General features: G+C 42.2%; 1 protein-coding gene across 7 annotated transcripts in view; it reads left to right on the top strand.

The window, feature by feature from the left end:
• Positions 1–312: 312 nt before the first annotated feature.
• The window catches only part of MMP24 (matrix metallopeptidase 24), a 46440-nt gene continuing 26164 nt past the window's right edge, over positions 313–20588 (top strand). The window contains exons 1-4 of one of the 7 annotated variants that reach the window (XM_053243595.1): positions 384–521; positions 12881–12957; positions 14076–14224; positions 16966–17082. In XM_053243595.1, coding sequence (XP_053099570.1) covers positions 14121–14224; positions 16966–17082 — 221 coding nt within the window. In that variant the 5' untranslated portion in view covers positions 384–521; positions 12881–12957; positions 14076–14120. Of the gene's footprint in view, positions 555–1467; positions 1505–12880; positions 12970–13064; positions 13386–14075; positions 14225–16965; positions 17083–20588 lie in introns of those variants that run through there. The other 6 variants (XM_053243597.1, XM_053243594.1, XM_053243596.1 and 3 more) reach the window with 6 other exon arrangements.

Genomic DNA, 20588 nt, shown 5'->3' with positions numbered 1-20588 from the left:
CTACTGTACTGTACCTAAGGCTAAGCCAACTTTGAGGCACTCAGAGCAGCAAGTTGAAGAAAGACGATGCGTTCTGAGGTTGGAACCTCTTTCTGAGACCTCGGAACCTTTGTGGTGGTGGTGTCCTCGGAACCGCAATTAGTTAAAACCTCCCCACGCCCCAAGCGAGACGATATTATAGCTGCTCATCACATACGTGTTCAGTTTATCCGCAGGCATCCCTGAAGTGACCACCTCCTCCGAGCCCCACGGCGCCAAGAGGCCAGGGTGGGCGCATTTAGCATTACTTCAAGGAATTGAGCGGGGTTGAGTTGCATCGCATCCTCATCCTACCTCTCCGGCTGAGGCGCATGCGCGGTCGGCCAGGCCCTGCTCTCCCTGCCTGAGCAGGTGCAGGGATGGGCCCCGCCATGGAGCAGAGGCAGCGGGGATGCCGCGGAGCCCCAGCCTGGGGGTGCCGCCGTCTCCTGCCCCTCCTCAGCGTCCTGTTCTGCGCTTCTGGGGACACCAGCGTCGGCCCGGTAGGGACTGGGAACGGCGAGCCGCCAGCCTTGGTGGGTGCTGTTGTGAGGGACAAATAAGCGAAGCAGCGGGGCCGCCCGGAGCGCTTCCTCGCCTTCTCCGGGGGCCAGCATTGCCGGCGGCGTCGCCCCAACTCCCGTCCCCGGCTGTACCAACCTGGGTCTGCTGGGTGCCAGGGCTGAAGGGAGGGGGCAGGTTGAGCCAGCCGCCCTAGTGATGGGAGATGGAGCCACACCAATGAGCCTTCTCCTGTCTGGAGAGTAGGGAGCGGCTGGCTGGAGTGCCCCCCTCCCCCCCGTCCCTGGCATGGCGTTATCAATTAAATTAAAACAAGCTGGGGTGGGTCGTGGTTGCGCCCCGGGGCCCCGTGGTGGTGGTGGTGGTGTTTTGGGGTCTCTCCCCCGCTGCCACCCCGTTCTCTCTAGAGTAGCTATCTCTAGGACCACTGAGGGGAAGGAACAAGACTGTAGAAGATTTGTTTGGGTGTTACCAGCCTGGAGAGATGCTCGCTGGCTTGGGGTCTTCACAGCCTGGCAGTAGTGAAGCAGAACGGGGCACGGGCTGAGCTGCTCTCTGCCTGCAGGGAATAAGGGGTGGGGTAGCGGGTGACTGTGCGGGTTAGGGGAAGCATCCTGGGGGAAGTCGGGGTGCTAGAGAGAGCAATAAAAAGGGTGAATTGGGGCACATTGATTTCAGGGAGAGGGATGAATTATGCCCTTCTCTGCCCAGACAGATGAGCCATCCCTAGCTGGGGGACCTGAACAGATTATTTTCTCTAAATTCCTAAAGATATGTTAAGAATTCGTGGGATTTTATGTGAAACAATCTGTTAATATAGAAAAATATATGCATGTTACTGAGTAGACCATATTGTTTTATTGCAGGCAGCACACAAACAGAAAAAGGTTGGAGTAGAGCAATGGTTTAATGTACATTGTTGTGCTCTGTGACAACCAGTGGGCTTTTTTGGCTGTCGATGTTGGTGTGTAATTATATTCCTTAATTGTCCTTTTTGCTGGCTTTTATGGCATTGTGTGGGATACTGTTTAATGGTAACAGCTTGAGTGAACATTCAGTATTATTTTTATTTTTAATATTTTTTCCAAGTATGGGGTTTTTACTAATGAATACTTAATTTAAAAGGAAAATAAAGAAAATACCACTGTTTGCAACTTTTTATTACTTGAAGATAAGCATTGTTGTTAACAGTTTTATTTAGCATTCAAGGAAGTGCAAAACAGTAGGCTGACCAGATAAGAGGTGTGCAGTCTTATTTTCAGGAACATCAACATTGAACTATATAGATGTGATGATCCTGACTCTTTTATATATAGATTTTGAAGATTTTATATATAGATTTTATATCTATAGATTTTGAAGACATTCATAATATGATGCTATGTGAATGAATGGAGGATAAGGACAGCTCATTTCCTGAGTCCTACTGACTCTGCCTTTCTTTACTTAGTTCCCCAAATATTACAGTCTCAATATGCCATAGAATTAACTTTGCAGCTACTATACCTTTATGGAGTGGTGACAGCTGGGCCAACTAACCTGCACATAAAATTATTGATGCATGACCGATCTGTTTCATAATACTGACTCATTACCTGTGGTGGTTGGTTGCATGCCCAAGGGGACTTTTGGTGTATTGCTCAAATAGCAACTCCTCATACCACAGTGCAAACCCCCTTTTAAATGAGGAGGCTTTCCAAAGTAGTTTTGGGGAAGGGGTTTGCTACTCAATGAAACAAAGCCAAAAATTCCATTGGATGCTCTCAAGCTGTGGACATGTCTCAGGCTCTGAGGGGAGGAGAGAAAATGGATTGTGGTTTGATGTATTGTTCTTCATTTAACCTTCTTTGTAAACCACTTTGGGAGGTTTGCCTGAAAAGCAGTATATAAATGTCAAAAATAAATAAGTCATTTGGATCCCAGCCTCGAGTATGTTGACTACTCAAAATAACTTCCATCTGTTTTTATTATTATATGCTATAAGCACACACAATACAAAATTTAAAAACTGATTTCTTAAAAAAAAATTTTTGTATTGGTCATAGAACTATTTGTGGGGAATCTGAGGTGGAGATAGTGGTTGTTCTTCTCTAGACTGCAAGCCCTTTTTAGCAGGGACCACCTTCTTCTTATCCCCCCCTCCCCTGATGTAAACCACTTTGAGAAGTTTTGTTGTTGTTTTTGAAGAGCAGTATATAAGTAAAAGTAGCACGGGGATGATGTCCTCCAATACACTCCAGTTCAAAGGCCCCAATCATGTTTACGTACCATTGAAACAAATGAGATTTAGCTCTGATTATCTTGTGTCACTAAGTTTCTCTATGTCAAGGCATTATGCCTTGATATATGGCTGCATATGATTGATTCTATGAACACAGAAACTACTGCAGTATATGTGCATTTCCAGTGGTAGTTTTGTATAAAAATCATGACTGCAATCCTGCAATAATTACATCTAAGTCCCCTTGGATGTAGTGATGCTTGTGCCTGGATAATGTGAAGATTGCATCCATTTTCGTTTATGTAGAGTTTGTTATTTTAAGAAGATCTTGCTTTAATTGCAAACATGCTAGGCTAGGAGGACCAAGTTAAAACGCCAATGTGAGTGAACAATAACTACTACTGCCCTTAGAAGCTCAAGAATTTTCACATTATAGATTTCATGTGGATATACTGTACACACTATCTAAAACTATGGGATTGGGTTAGTCTTATGATAGTGAGCATGACTTGCGCCCCTTGCTAAACAGGGGTAGCCTTGATTTGCATTTGAATGGCTGAATGCTGTCTGCTGTAAGATATTAGGGGTTGGGGGGTGGGGGATGGGGCTGTAGCTCAGTGGAAGACCTCCTGCTTAGCATGCAGAAGGTCCCAGGTTCAGACCCTGGTGTCTCCAGGTAGGGCTGGGAGAGATTTCTGCCCGAAACCTTGAAGAGCTGTTGCCAGTTATGTAAACAATACTGAGTGAGATGGACCAACTTAGCTCTAAGGCAATTTGCTCTCAGGCAATTTCCCATGTTCCTACACATTTATGGCTCACTTTGTTTGCTCAAAATGTATGAAGTAGCAATAACTGGGTGAGTGGGGAGGTCTGGAGTGCTGAATTCTGAGTTATGTAGAATTTCTTCTACACATACAGTATTATTAATAATAATACATAATAATAAACTTTATTTGTTAGCTGCCCCATAACAAATTGATCTCTGGGTGGCTGACAACACAGCATTAAAACATCAAGTAAGAAGAGCCTTTGCCTGATCTTACATGCAGCTTCAGATAGCCAGCGTGGTGTAGTGGTTAGAGTGCTGGACTAGGACTGGGGAGACCCGAGTTCAAATCCCCATTCAGCCATGATACTAGCTGGGTGACTCTGGGCCAGTCACTTCTCTCTCAGCCTAACCTACTTCACAGGGTTGTTGTGAGAAGAAACTTAAGTAAGTATGTAGTACACCGCTCTGGGCTCCTTGGAGGAAGAGCGGGATATAAATGTAAAAATATAAATAAACAAACAAACAAACAAACATATTAACAAGTTATGGGCAATATGTAGATTAAGTTTGTTATGACTAAGTCCCATTGAAATTAATGGGACTTAAGTTAGTTATGGCTAACTTCCATCACCTGATTTCCATCACACGACTAACTTAGTCTGGCTCCTGAAATAGCTCCAAGATTACAATATATGCAAGACACATTCTGTGCATAGACAATGACTTTATAAAGTCAGTTTTAAAAATCAAATTTAAATTTTGACTTTTAAAACTGACTTTTTAAAAAAGAAATCAGTTTTTAAATTCTGTAGTGTGTGTGAGCTGCAATTTCATGTGTTATATGCTTCTCATATGTTGTAGAGGCAGCATGTACTAAGTCAATCACAGAGAAACATATAGGTACTAGAAACGAAAATTAAATTAAGTGCAAGAACAGTCTTCAAAAGAGCTGCATCACCACTGTATTCAAACTGAAAATCAAGATCAAGCAAGCTTTTGCCATTCTGCTCCACGGAAAGTTTCTGTGCACCCTGAGCACACCTTAGAACACCTGTGTTAGGTTTGACAGGTGTACCACTCCAGTCAAACTCCTCACCTGACACTGTGTTTTGGATTGTGTAGCCAATGCAGTAAGAATGAAAAGAGAGAAGATAAAAGGGATTGCTTGTTGTCTATAAAACACCTACTCTGTAGAACAATGAAAAAGAGAGAGGGAGAGGGGAGACAGGGTTTAAACTCAAAATACAGTGACTATAGGCTAATGTCTATCCTCACTTCCACCAGGAAGATGGGAAGACTTAGGCTCTCATCTAGTTATACTTAACATTTTTATAACAATGGTTTACTTTGGAGGATTTCAATTTCAATTTTGAAATCTGATTAGTAAATTGATAGGTTAATATTGGTATGATATGACCCAACCCTACTTACCCCACTGCATTTCTCAGTAATTAGTGAGGCTATTCCCATGATCAGCCGAAATCGGGCTGGGGAGCCTAGCCTGATTTTGGCTGATCGTGGGAGCCACTGGGCTCGCAGGCGAGCCCGGTTGCCTCCCAACAGTTAACCCACCAAACAACCCCTCCCCTTAAACCGGGTTTGCAGAGCGAGCACTCCTCAAACCCAGTTTTTAAAATCGTGAGTAGCCGCGGTGTAGCTCTGTGCCGTGGCTACTCATGAGTAGACCCCCGGAGGGGCGGCAAAAAGCCTCCTCCTGGCTCCGGGGGTCTCTCCAGTATGCCCTGCGTGCTCAGGCAAGGCATACTGGAGCTTCCGGGGCCCATGCAGTCCCTGATTCTCCCAGCCCCCACTGGCTCCATCACGGAGCCGGCTGTTGTGTGGGCGGCCACCCAGGGCTCTCTCCCTGCTTACCTTCCCAAACCGGGTCTCGCTGATTGTGAGACCCGACTCAGTAGCTTCAAATGAAATGGGCTAAGAATTTTTCGTTTGGGAGAAAATACTTGGTTTGATATAATATGTTATGCCAAACATTCCTGTATTTTGGGTTATGGAATGATGGACTTCTATTGACAGGGCAAAATGGATACCAAATTAATACGTTTAACAATGAAAAATTAACAATATTGCAGTATTAGGCATGGCTTTATTTTTTAGATGGATGTCCTTGTTCAAACCCGGAACTTTCTGCCTTTTGGCCATTCCAGCTAAATTATAGAGTACTTTAGTCTCAAAGTAATTGTTTAGCTTTATTGCTCTGGGGCAAGTAGTTTAACATTATTTGCAGTATAAATGCATGAAATATTTGAGTGGCAGCAATCAGCAATCTATTCTGCTTTTCACTTGTTAAGAAATGAGGCACTTCTTCATACAGTGAAGCAACATTGTGCACACAAGTTGCAGTTGCTTAATCTTCCCCCCACCTATAAAGTAGAAAGGGGTAGTTCCATCAGTAGGCAGGTAGCCTGGAAGTTCATTTAGCAAGGACTTCCTGCATTTTTTTGTAATTGGTATTTAACATATGTATGTTGTGATCCAGGAGCAATTTCTTTTTGGTTCTTTAGTTCAGATTTGTGAACATTTATTCTAGAGTAATAGTGAGTTTCACATTTCTAGATATTTGTTTAGAAACATCTTCTATATATTTCTAGATAGTCCTTTTCTTTTTGAACACAAAAATATTGCTTCCTTCATTGCAACAAGGTGTTTTGAGTTGGAGTAGCAGTGGCTGTACCAGAAAAATTTGAGGGAGGGCACAGAAGGGGCAAAGTGCATTTATGCATGGGCAAGCTATGTCCCACAGGTTAACGTTCTGAAACAAATATAGGAGTGGGTGAGGGGGAAGCCACTTGTTTGTGGAGGGCTGCTTGCACCCCCCCCATGCCCCCCCCCGAATCACCCTTGTCCTGGTCAATTTATCGAGTAATGCTTTTTTGGAGAAAAAAAGGTTGGAAAAAGCATTTTGCAATGTAAGTTTAGGCAGCTAGGGTGGTATCTTCAGTTCAAAACTACTTTTGATAATTTGAATATATATTTGTACTATATTACTCTGATCTACTTCAGAACTGTGAGATGAGAAGTCTCCGATTCAAATTTCATCTCTAATACATAGACACTAGTACTCGGGCAAGTCTCTATTCTCTCATCCTCACCTCCGCCCGAATCTAAAATTTGGTGACAAAACTGGCATATGTTTCAAAGCTGTTGGAAGGATACTAATATAATGTATCTGTAATACTGTGAACATCTGAAATGTGTGCTATAATTGCAGGTTGTTGGTAAAGATCTAAAGAATTGTTCTAGAATCTAGAGAAACTGAAGGGCTTGGATATTTTAAAAGCCCCCCCTCTCTTTAAACAGAAGACCCCCCACTTCCCATATTGTGACTTGTTTTTGAAAAGTTATCTTAGCTTTAAATACAGTTTGTGATGTAGCAGGGGGGTTTTCTGCCTGAGAAACCAACACTCAAAGTCTCCTAGAGTGTACAGAACTAGTTGCCAGCCATTATTATTCATATTTTAACAATCCTTCCTCTAATGACCTGTTAACAAAAATGTAACCACCAGTGAAATATTTTAAAAATGTAACCACCAATATAATAAGCATTTTAGTTTATGATTAAGATTAATTTTCTATCATATGCAGTTTCTTTTAACTATGAAATGAAATTATGCTCATGTTACATATAATCTCATGATTTTTAGGAATCAGTCTGTCAACTTCTGTTTTCAGAAGATGGATTAATAATTGCAATGCTTCTGCATTATCAACAGTTATTTTTATCAGCAGTTATGTTTTAACTTTCCCCCACTTTTTGTTCTTAATACATCTTGAAAGTCTGCATGAGACAAACTTAAAGCAAGAGGATTTAAAAGAAACTTCGGTTTCGAAAATAATGGAGGTAATTCTTCATTTTCCAAAAATCTTAGCTACAGAGGAGTCATAAAGGGTGTGTGTGTTATGGGGAAATCCATTCTTCTTTGGAATTGTGGCAAGGACAGTCTGTTCCTTCTGCTCTGAAAATGGGCCCACTGCTCTCACTTTATTAGTATTTAGAGCATATACCCCGTAAAGAAAACAGAGGGTCCATCAGCTCTCTCTGAGGAACAGGACTACTTTTCACTTGGAGTTAGAGACGGCTTGTCCAAACCCTAAGCGAAAGAGACTAAGCTCGAAGCATGGCAATCTGTGTGAGATCAAGGAGATTGGTTGGACTGAGGAATAACACTTTTGTTAACAAAGCTGCCCACATTTTAACTTGGACTACCTAGATGTACGAAGGATAGTGGATAATAAATCCGTGGATAATAAATAAGACAAACAAGGTAGGATTTTAATTTTGGAAACAAACCTAAGAATAATATATTCACTTTGACTGACAGTAATAATAAAGAGGATCCTACATTTTAATGATATGCATATGAAATTGAGAGGTAGTCCCAAATCTGAAGGAACCCATTCCATAAATATTCCAAAACAATTTGTGCAGCTAAATGATCAACATATATTGAATCTGACTGCATAGTGTTTGTTTTGGGTTCATGCCTTTACCTTATATATGTTTTAACTCTTGAATTTTGTTATTAATGCTATTAATTGTTGTTGTTTGTTAATCTGGTGTGTGACCGCAATAAACTTACTACTATATATGTTTTAGCCATTTTATATCTCTTGATGCACTGGAAATTAAAGAATGGTTGCATGACAGCTCACACCTTTAAAAAGTAGGGTGTTGTGATATAGGACAATCTACTGCTGACACCAACCCTATGACCATGCATATCTGGAGTGTATGATATCACTCAAGTTATCACCTCAATCTGACTTGACTACAGTTCAATGCTGTGACATGTTGTGCATTACTAATAGGGGCGTTGTGCATGAAGGCAAAGCTGGTGCTTACTGCCTTGGGAAAAAGCAACCATGCAGACACAAGCTTAGAAAGCATAGCTGTGATTCTGGCCTTGATTTCCAGTGCTAGGGTTTACTTCCAAGTAAAATAATTTAGGATTGTGATGTTAATATAATGAGTTATGCACCAATATAACCAACAGTGCTATTGCCACCAGTAACATCTGAACTGGTGTGCAGGTGTTTTTTTTTAAAGGAGAAAGTTAATATGCTGTACTGAGAATGCCATTAATACATTTTCTGACACATACATGGTGGTGGTAAATTGCTTAGCAGAATTGTGGCTGAATGCTTGACTTGCTTATCTCCTTTAGCTGCCACACTTTTATTATTTTCAATAATTTATGTTTAAGGGGGGAAAGCTCTATATAATTCTGTCTCTGTTTTTTGTCTCTTCTTCCCTAACCTTGAGCAGGTTCAGACAACATTGGGGGCAGCAATATCACGGGTAGCGGGCAGAGGGAGATATGGCGGTGGGAGTTGGGCAGGCCGTTACAGGGGAAAACGGTCCAGGCAATTGAGGCCTGTTCCTTTTTCCGGCCCTTCTACCAACCCTCTGACCCTAGGGAGCTCTGTGAACACTCCTTCGAGGATTAGGGTGCTGCTGCTGAATGCCAGGTCAGTTAACGCAAAAACATCTCTCATCCACGATTTGATTGTGGATGAGCGTGCTGACCTGGTATGTGTGACGGAGACCTGGTTGGATGCGCTGGGCGGGGTTGGTCTCTCTCAGCTTTGTCCTCCAGGTTTCCAGATCGTGCAGCAGCCCCGCCTCGAGGGTCGGGGAGGAGGCGTTGCGGTCATCTTTCGAGAGACCCTCCCCATTTCCAGGTGCCCGGTCAGGCAATCTCAGAATTTTGAGTGTTTGTCCTTGAGGGTGGGCCTCCGAGATAGGCTGGGGATTCTGCTGGTGTACCGCTTTGCAGATAAAGTCGGTTGCATCCGTGCTGACCTGGACTCCAGAGTTTTGGCAGTTCCGGCAGACGTACCTTTGGTACCATCTGGTCCCGTTGTGTTGGATTCTTTTCGGTTGGTGCGGCCTGAGGATGTGGACAAGATCCTGGGCAGTGTGCGGGCGACTTCGTGCGCTCTTGACCCTTGCCCTTCATGGCTAATAAAAGCTGCCAGGGAGGGGACAGGTAGATGGCTGGAGGTGATCGTTAATGCTTCATTAAGGGAGGGCAGGATGCCATCGTGCCTTAAGGAGGCGGTGGTAAGACCTCTATTAAAAAAGCCCTCCCTTGATCCCTCCAACCTGGACAACTATAGACCTGTGTCTAACCTCCCCTTTTTGGGCAAGGTGATAGAGCGTGTGGTGGTGTCCCAGCTGCAGAGGGTCTTGGATGATACGGATTATCTGGACCCTTTTCAATCTGGCTTCCGCCCCGGGTATGGGACTGAGACTGCCTTGGTCGCTCTAGTGGATGACCTACGCCGGGAACTAGATAGGGGGAGTGCGTCCCTGTTGGTTCTGCTGGACCTCTCGGCGGCGTTCGATACCATCGACCATGGTATCCTTCTGGGCCGCCTCTCAAGTATGGGAATCGGAGGCACTGTGTTGCAGTGGTTTCGGTCCTTTCTTGAGGGGAGGGTTCAGAAGGTGGTGCTGGGGGACTGCTGCTCGGCCCCGTGGCCGTTGGCCTGTGGGGTCCCGCAGGGATTGGTCTTGTCCCCTATGCTGTTTAACATCTACATGAAGCTGCTGGGAGAGGTCATCCGGAGATTTGGACTGAGTTGTCAGCAATATGCGGATGACACTCAGCTCTATCTCTCCTTGTCATCTGATCCTAGGGAGGTGGTGGATGTCCTTAATCGGGGGCTGGAGGCCGTGATGGGTTGGATGTGGGCTAACAAACTGAAATTGAATCCGGATAAGACGGAGGTACTGTTGGTCAATAGGAGAGCCAATCGGGATGAGGAGATTTTACCGGTTCGGGATGGGGTTGCACTCCCCTTGAAGGAGCAAGTACACAGCTTGGGGGTACTACTGGACCCGGCTCTGCTTTTGGAAGCTCAGGTGGAGGCGGTGGCCAGGGGTGCCTTTGCACGGCTTCGGCTGGTGCGCCAGCTGCATCCCTTTCTCGAGAAGGCAGATCTGGCCACGGTTACCCACGCCTTAGTCATGTCGCGGCTGGATTACTGTAACGCGCTCCACATGGGGCTGCCCTTGAAGAATATCCGGAAACTGCAGCTAGTGCAAAACGCGGCAGCGAAGGTTTTATCCGGAGCTGCCCGTTGGGAACATATCACCCCCATTTTGAAAGAGCTGCACTGGCTGCCAGTTCGTTTCCGGGTCCAATTCAAGGTACTGGTTTTGACCTTTAAAGCCCTAAACAGTTTGGGCCCGGGGTATTTGAGGGACCGCCTGCTCCCAAGGGTTGCTGCCCGCTTGACAAGGACATCTGAGGGGACCCTGCTCCGGGTGCCGACAATGAGGGAGGCCCGGCTGTCGTGCACTCGGGACAGGGCCTTCTCTGTTGCTGCGCCCAGACTCTGGAATGCTCTCCCAGTGGCCATTCGTTCCTCAGACTCCATCACGGCTTTTAGAAAGCTTTTAAAGACTTGGCTTTTTACCCAGGCTTTTACATGATCGTTTTCTACTGCGGCTTCTCTGTGTTTTTATTTGTTGTATTTGTTGTATTGTTTTTATGCCTGTTTTTATATGTTTTTATACTTTTAACATGATGTTTTTATTGTCTTTTTATTGTATGTTTTTAACTTTTGTAAACCGCCTTGGGGTTATCTTTTTAACGAAAGGCGGTATATAAATGCAAAAATAAATAAACAAACAAACAAACAAACAAACACAAACAAACATGGCAGCAAGTAAAGTGTCATCCACTGCCAGTTATCATCAAACTCATGATCCGGAGGTGACTTGGAAGTTCTGTGCATTTTGTGTCATCCAAACCCACCACTGTTTGGTTGCCAAACAGCACTTCCCTCCACCACCCAACATCTGTAATCAAGATTGGAAGTTGGGCAGCAGATGTCAGGTGATGGAAGTAAGTGCTGCTTGGCAACAGGAGATTGGCAGGTTTGGACTACTTGAAATGTGCATAACTTCCGGCTTGCGCCAGGAGCACGTTGATGGAACTCTACTTGCCACCGCATTGTCAGAACCCACTCCTAGTATAGGACAAGCCAAATGTTTTCTATAGTTTGTTCCACTTGTTAACAGTTAGCTATTTAGTAGGATATAATTAAGATTTCAGTTCTGAATAACAGTTGTATATTGTAATTTTTTCTATCTAAAATTGATAAAAATAGATTAAATCACTTTAAAGGAGAATTTGGTTACTTTTAAAAAAACAATGGGCAACATCCAGGTTATGTTAGTTATGACTAAGTCCTCTTGAAATTAATAGGACTTAAATTAGTAATGACTAACTTGTTTTATTCATTTCAATGGTGCTAATCTGGATGTTGCCCACTGAGAATACTATTGGAACATACTTTCAAGAGAGATTGAGTTTGTACACATGGCTTCCTTTTCTTGGATCCGGGGAGAGCAGGATTATTCTCCCCCTCCCCACCCACCGCCACCAAGCAACACCACTGCCCCGGTCATCGCACTGCTCTCCCAGACGAGCGCCAGTGTGGTGAGCAGTGCAGATTTCAGGAGGCTGGGGAAACACAGCCCAGCCTTCAGAAATCCCACAATGCACCATGCAAGGAGCACAGTACATTGGGGGATTTCCCTGTGAGCTAGGCATTCTAGGCGCCCAGCTCTGTGTTTGCTTGGGCTGCCTGAGCAAACAAACAACTGGAGACTGAGGTAAGAAGGCACATGCATGTGTGCCTTCTTACCTCAGTAAAACCCCGGGGGGGGGAATCCTGTGCTTCCTAGCAGGGCAGTGCCGGGATTGGCCTTGATCCCAGCACTTCATACAAGCAGCCCTACCCAGATAGGGCCATGCAGGTCTGGGTAGGGCTGCTTGTGTGTAACTCTTATTGAGTTACACATACCTTTTGGTTTTTTGTTTGTTTAATTATATATTTTTAGGAAGGTCTTCAATTTTAAAGTATGTATAATTAAGTAAGCAAAACATACATTTTAGCCAGATAAATGTTTTCTTTTTCTTTTTTCAATCTAGAAATAGGGTGCCTTGTCTCAAACCACTGTGGTTTTGTTTCAGAGGGTGGGGGTGAGACATTCTAAATTGTAGCTTGTGTTAAAGTAAGCTGTCTAATTTTTTTTCATTGATGAGTGCAAATGTAATTGTCTTCTCACTTTGTGTAAAGTGCTAGGCACATGGATGATGCTACATAAATAATAATAATTAATGGGTTAACATTCTTACTGGGAATGAAAATATATCCACTTTGCTGTCTCTGCTCCAGACCTGGACTCCAAGTAAAATAGTCTGCAGTATTTGAACAAAAGGCTGTTTTTGTTGATGTCGTGGACCGTGACTTCACTATTCTGTTGAAAATATGTTGATTTCTTTAACTTGTGATCTTTGTTCAATACTTGACAGGTCCATAAACATCTTGCCATCTGAATTTACAACTTCCATGTGCACTATCCTGGTGAAACCTGTTATAGGATACATAGGTAGCAATACCAGTTAAGGTTGATTTATGATTTGCTTTTAAGGATGAACTAACATGTTTAATTTTGTTAACTAATTTATTTTAATCTAAACTCTAAACTATTTCACTAGCAGCTAGATTGTTACATTTACAAGTTCCTTTACATTCTTTCTATGCTAATGGTTGCAAGTTTTTCCTTTGAATTAACCCAAATTTCAGAGCTCAAATTACTCATAATTTTATTTTTTGTTTATTTAAACCTCAGTATGCCTCAATTACACATGAAATGGTGGGATGGGAGCCTGACCTATAAGAGCAAAATGGTGCATCAGTGAGGATAGCTGAACTCCGGCTTCCCTTCCCTCTGGCACTTTTCTTCTAGTCAGTCTCACTTCTGGCTTCAGAGGCTTGCTAGTAGGGAAAAAAGTAATGGCCGCAGACTACAGGGAGGTAAGGCATAAGAATGGGGAGGGAAGGTTCGGCTCTCCTCACCCACCCACCCACACACTCCTTTTTCTCTTAAAAGTGGGTCTCCACCCCCACATTTTATGCAACTGGAGCAGACCTGGTTTTAAATTCAAAGCTCTACTTTGAGCCTAAATGTCACCTGAAAATATCTCAAATACTATTCATATTTAAGAACACAAATTCCTGTTTTTATCACAGTCTTGATTCTTGCCTGAACAGTACATAGCCTGTGCAGCACTTCTCATAATAATGACATGCCTGTCATAAACAGAATTTGTGCAGTTTTAAAGAGCGTGACAGAAAAGTTTGGAACAGGTCAACCTTTCCCACAAACTATAAGGTATCTGAAATTGAGATCTGTACACTAATGATCTGTGTACAGACAAAAGAGCTAAATTTGCACACAGCCATTTATTCAGCCACCTCTGGGAAGTTAGCATGTACTACAATCAGGTTTTGCTCATGCGATCCTTGTACTGTTATCCCCAAAATGCCCTTCATTCAGACAAATAAAGTAAAATAAGCACAGAAATTACAACTGCTTTATTTAAGAATTGACATTAAAACTAACAATGTATGACATTTATTAAATAACATTGCTAACGTTCTTATATACATTCTGTCAAATCAGACTAAATTGTACATTTGGCTTTGTTTTATCATATTTTTCAGAGCTGGTTAAAAACGTATGGTTATCTGCTTCCTTATGACACCCGAATGTCTGCTCTGCACTCAGGAAAAGTTATGCAGTCTGCAGTCACCACTATGCAGCAGTTTTATGGCATCCCAGTAACGGGAGTGTTGGACCAGACCACTATTGAGTAAGAGCTACTTTTGCAAATACTTGAAAGCATTGTTGTTGCCCAAATAATCAATGACTGCTGCATGAAACTGTTTAGCTACTGTTGGTTGATTACTTACAATCAAGAGAGACTTTCTGTATATTTATGTAGTAATTTGCTCCACTTGTAGGGAGAGAAAAAAGATGAAAATGGCCAGTGTAGCATGGTGGGTAAAGTTTTGTATGGACTTGGGGTTAATACTTCAAATCCTATCATTGTCTGTGATGTTCTGATTAGAGACAGCCCCACAAAATATGGGCCTGCATAAATTCCAAACCCTCTGGAAGAGAACATCCTCTGAGACACAAGTCAATAACCTTTTCTTGCTAAAGAATGTTAACTAGAAACTGACTGATAAACTGAAATAATCCATGTTAAATCCAACATGAGAGTATTCATAGAGGGATTTCCACTGGTTTAACTAAATTGGTTTAACAAGCATATGTCTCTGCATTGCATAGTTCTTATAAAAAGACCAACAGGCTTAGTATACAATGCATAATACCAGCAACTTGATGGCCATTAATGGGTTTTTTAAACTTCAGTCTAAAATCTGATCTGCAGGAAGGTGCTGCTGCAGTTCTGTAGCTAAACCATTATATGCTCTCGGAGGAAAAGTTATTTCAGCACATATGAGTTATCCTGAGGTAATCTAAATCTAAACTTAACCAATTTCAGTTAAACTGAAATAATGTATGTGTACTCATAGTGCAAATAATAAATTTATTGTTGTGGCCACAGGTCAAAACATTGCTTAACATAGAAGAAAAAATACAACATACCAAAAAGTTAGGTTGAACTAAAACCAAAGCTACATTTTAGAACATGTAAATGTATTTCTGAGTTTAAAAGAAAGCATAGAGAAGGTGGCAACTTGACAGCTGACATATGGAATTGCAACCACAAAAAGATAGGTCAAATGTTCTGCATCTGACCCCTTATCTGTCATCAGTGTTTTCCCCTGATCACATCGTAAATAGGGCAATAAAAGACATAGTGGATAATGTTCTGCACTTGACCAGCACCACAAGGACAAAGGCGCTGTTCCACTGGGAGTTTGTGAAATCTCCTTTCAAGATATGCTGAGGGCATAGTCTGGAAACAGAAAGTTGTAAAAGCCTTCCTTGGTGGTATACTGGTAATATTAACCAGGTACTGTGAGAGACTTCTATGTTTTTTAATAATGGCAGTACCAGGATGAGAACTTTGAAGACTGTACCGCAGCAGCATCTCTACTGGTGTCCCATTCAAGGAGCCGATCTCTAATATTTTCTCTGCTCCAAGAATTAAATTCCCTCACTGGAGGCAAGGAGTACAACTGTAAGATGGGAGACAAATGTTCAGTTCATTGATTCCCACCCATACAGTGTAAATAACAACATTTGGCTTGGTGATGTTCTGAGAGACTATATAATTTCTTAAAGTACCTTAAGAATGCTGTTTATGTATACTAGCATAGAGCTGACATGGTCATTTGGGTACAGATTTTTCTCCCTTCCTGCCTTCCAGCCTACGAATGGACTTACTCGTTTGTAAATCCACTGATGCTCTAGAACATGAAGGCTTTGACTAATGTATAATAACGTAAAGTAACATTATTAGTATTTTACGTTTCCCTGAGTGATAGAGAGTAAAACCAGATATAGTAGTAAACACATAATTTGTGCTTGTTCTTTTCTGAATAATAGCAGCCATGGGGGGCAATCAGGATTGGCACTGTGGGGGTGTGTGTGTATTGAGATTTTACACTTTCCCCTTGTACCAGATTCCTGGCACCAATAGAAGCTTCCTTCCGGAGGCTTGCAGAAGCTTCAGGGTGTTTGTGTGTGTAAGTAATTTTAATCAGGACTTTAGCATGAGGGGAAAGAGTTAAATACCTCCTCCCTGCAGTCCCGATTTGGATTGTATCCCCAGCTGCTATTTTAATCAAGAAAAAAAGCAAACACAAATAGTACATGAATTTGACCCCCAGCCAGAACTGCCTTCTGCAGTTTCCATGTAAAGGGGGAGAGCAGTGGAAATCCTCAGAACCTTTTAGAATATTTCTTTACAAATGTACAGGTTGAACAGATGAGAAATGGGCATGCACACATGAAGCTAGTCATAAAATCTCTTCAGTCCTTAAAGCAGCAACAGGCCCTCAAGACAGCTTCTTGCTAGCTAACTATCTCCAAAACCTCAAACTTCTGTCCTTGGTCCAATTCAAAACTACTTTGTTATTCCCTGATTGGCATATAGCTTCCAGACAAAATATTAGTTTTAGCCCCTGAACTGACAGTTAGGTGTGACCTGTGTTCCTAGCTAATCCTGAATGCCCACTAATTAGCATATGTTAAGGCATCATCTCATACTGCAGGAGAGATGGCAATGGTAAACCCCTCCTGTATTCTACCAAAGAAAAACCACAGGGCTCTGTGGTTGCCAGGAGTTGACACCGACTCGACAACACACTTTACTTGTACTTGTACTTTTACTTTTACTGCACAAGAGATGGCAATGGTACACCCCTCCTGTATTCTACCAAAGAAAAACCACAGGGCTCTGTGGTTGCCAGGAGTTGCCACCAACTCGACAACACACTTTACTTGTACTTTTACTTTTAACCTCTACCTTTACTTTTTACCTTTACTTATGAGAAAGCCACTGAACAGTATAGCATAGCTCATAACAGTATTGTTCAGCATATTTTCCAGAATCATATTGGGTATTTTGTTTTTCAGCTGGATGAAGAAACCTCGTTGTGGTGTTCCTGATCATCCACATCTAAGCCATAGACGAAGGAATAAGCGATATGCACTAACTGGACAAAAATGGAGACAGAAGCATATCACATACAGGTATAATCCACTGACTTAGTTTCACTTCAGTGCATGGATATTGCTTTGTAGCATTGTGTGTGTCTCTCTCTGTATGTACACACATGAATATATGTATATATGTCATGTAATGTGTAACAAATTGCCAGGATACCTGCTCATTTTGGGGTAATTTTTTCTGATAGTCTCGGTTATATTTAAAATCCAAGGGTGGACATTTTGGTAGGGATCACTAATTTGAGGTCCCTAGGGCAAATCTGTCCCCCAAGCAGGTACTGTCTAGCCACCAAATTGCCAGTTCTAGTTTTTGTTTAATTATTTTAATCGTGTAAGCTGCCTTGAGCACCTCTATCTTTTGTTGGTAGTCAGGGTAAACATTTTTCAACACACAAAAAGCCTAAGGCATGGTATGGGTAGCAACAAGGCACTTTGCTAGCAGGCCATTTTAAGTTATGGGAGTCGGGTCTTGGCCTGCTCCCCTGACTCCATTCACAAAGTGGGCCTCCAAATAATCTAGTTGCTTGACTGCATGGCTTCAGTGAAGTAATGTAGCTCTACCCCCTGTGCATTTTAGAGAGGCCTTCTAATTAGTTTTAAGCTCCTAAACCTCTTGACTTTATATATTAAAAAAAAAAGCCCCCGTGGTTGCAGAAACAGGTTGAATGTGTGATAGCAGTTTATACTAAACACTCAAGCAGAAAAGGATGTAAGTCAAATGAAGTCCAAATGTGCTATTTCTTCAAGCTTGATTATTGCCAAGCTCATTTCATGATTTATGAGACAGTAGCCAAGGGATTTGTATATATGTGTGGGTTTTCCCCCCGCCATGGGAGAGAACAAAGGAAATGTCAGGTAAGTGCTATTAAAAGTGGGTTTATGTGCACTTCATTCATTCAAATTGCATCAATCAAGTGCAAGTGGCTGTAGCCCTCTCTTATACAAGTTGTTTCCAAAATAGTCCTAAATATTGTAAAGATTTTAAATACCAGGGGGTATTAGTCACTTCAGAGGCTCATGGGGCATTCCACAAAATATTTCAGCACTAGGCCCTAGGGCATGGTCTGAGGACATTTGATATAGCCACCTTGCTGAAGCTAATCAGATCTGGGTCTGGTTAGTGCCTAGATGAGTGACTGCCTGAAAAACCTATATGCACTGCATGAGGGAAGAAAGGCAGGATATGAATGTAATAAATAAGCACTAGTGGAGTAAATGTACATACAAAACTGTGCTTTTGTTAACAGAACATAAACGATATATGCTTCAGTTACAACATACATGTGACAAGAGGGTAATCAGATGTGTTCTGACATTGCTTGCCCTCCATTCTAAGTTCTAAGAGTTACCATGGTCCAGTAGATAGCTTTGGAGTTGGAGAGCAGATTCCTAGTCCTGGATTTGTGTGGGCCAGGGCAAGTCATTATCTCCTAGCCTTGGGTCCTTATTGTAAAATGGTAGTCTACTTCACTAAGTGGCTTTGAGTATGAATGAGAGAAACATATCTGAAAGCTCTGCAGATGATATTAGAACTTTCATTCATCTCACCAGCATTCCTTTTCTTTGTAAGAGGGATAGGGTTGTAGCTGTGTGGTGGAGCATATACCTTTCATGAAGGAGGTCCCTGGTTCACTCTCTGAAATCTGTCTGATAGAACTGGAAAAGATTTCCATCTGAAATGGAAAAGAAACTGCTACCAGTCAGTGTAGATAATACGTTGAAGGATCAATGATCTGACTCAGTATGAGGTCGCTTCAGGTGCTCTAGGAGTGTGTTTATTCTCTGGTGGCTCTTGTAGCATATGTTAAGATCTGGGTTTCTCTTGATGTTTTAAAGGTTGCATAGAAATTGAAGGAGGGTGTAGAATTGATGTGTTTTGGAAATGATGACAGGTTCCCTATAGATTGTTTAATATATTTGTGCATTTTGAAGTTGGAAATATTTATGTTTGGTTGAATAAGACATTTCCCCATCTTATAGCATATCACGAGTCTTCTGTATGGCTCTTACCTTGTATTACTGAAAATCCTTGGACTATTTTTTGTAACAGCTCCTCAGCTTGCCCTGGGTATGTTGCGCTACAAAGAAACTAATTGGTAAACGTTGAAGGGAAAAGGAGAAAAAGACCCTCCCATCTGACCAACTTTTTGTTCAAAAGATGACATGACCTTTTCTTTTGAAAGAAAGAAAGAAAGGAGAAAATAAATCCTTTAATCGTTTATTTTTGCTTTCTTTGATCTAACGTCTGACACATTACTCCTGCTAAATGTAGCTCAAAAAGCAACCGATACTTATTTTCTTTCTTAATTTATTCTAAACTCACAAGATAGAAGTGATTACCAAGTTCCCTTCAGGCAGAATGCTACATTTCCTGTCTACCGAAGTGGTGGATTTTAATGGAAGGTTCTGTATTTATGGTTCCAATCTATACCTTATTGACCTTGCTGGAAAAGGAGGTTTTAAATGTTAACATGGGCTTCAAGGAAGGCTTCCAGATCCCATGTATGCTTTGCCATGATGTGTGTGGGCTTTGAACCATCCATGCACACATTTATTTGCATGCAAGTTGTCCCTTCCATTGAAGTAAATATGAAATTCCTTGTAAGTCTCGTTTCTGTGTGCCCATGGAGGGTTGCCAGTTCCCATCTGGAAGTTCTGCCTTTGTTTTTAAGGGCTCCCAGGCCAGGCATCAAGCGAGTGCAGTCATGGCGCTTTCCATCACCCACCTTTTTTGCTGGTTTGCAATGGGACAAGCAGAGTCCTCCTTATTGCAGCAGATTGAGAGAAAGGTGGGCAGATGGAGTGTTGGGCAAATGCAGGTGGTGCAGCAGTAGTATAAACATTTGTGCTGGCATTCTTAAAGCTACAGATGGTTGATATTCCTAAAGATCTGCTGCATGTGCTTGGATATATCTGAACATATCATATATTTATGCACACAGCATGGAAGCAATTATCAATCTAATAGCAGCTGCTAAATTAGCAATACCCTTCCATTGGAAAAAGGAGATTGCATCATCTCTCAGAATGCTCGTAGAGGATCAGGGAAGTAGCTATAATGACTTAATTTACCCACTTGGTACAGATCAGAGAAGGAAACCACTAGATAATAGTTTACTAGTAAAGTGGTCGCCATTTCTTATGTACTAGGGCAACACATTTCATCATGATATGCATCCATAAGCACCGTTATCCTTTAACATGACATTGGGTTGTACCCTAAAGTGTCTGTGCAATTGTGCAAGCTGAGCAATTTGATTCCTGTCTTTTTCTTGCTGCATATGCAGCCCCTCCCCACTACCTTGCCATTTGAAGTCCTGTTTTGGAGGGTTTCCCAGCCCTCAGGAGCAAATGTGGGGGGCACAAGGGGCTGCAGAGGGAAATGAGATGGGCAAAAATCATCCCTCTTCCATTGCATGAAAGGAAGTTTGTCCATTCACAGAACAGCACCTTAAGATAAACCCATTACAGTATTTGTACATCATTTTGTTCTTGAAACATTTTCTTACACTGCCTCTTGTTCCTTATTA

The sequence above is a fragment of the Hemicordylus capensis genome, chromosome 4 (assembly GCF_027244095.1).
Source record: "Hemicordylus capensis ecotype Gifberg chromosome 4, rHemCap1.1.pri, whole genome shotgun sequence".
In the NCBI taxonomy this organism is placed as follows: domain Eukaryota; kingdom Metazoa; phylum Chordata; class Lepidosauria; order Squamata; family Cordylidae; genus Hemicordylus; species Hemicordylus capensis.
The sequence above is the reverse complement of the archived record's forward strand: the minus strand, read 5'-3'. Positions and strand labels throughout refer to the sequence as shown.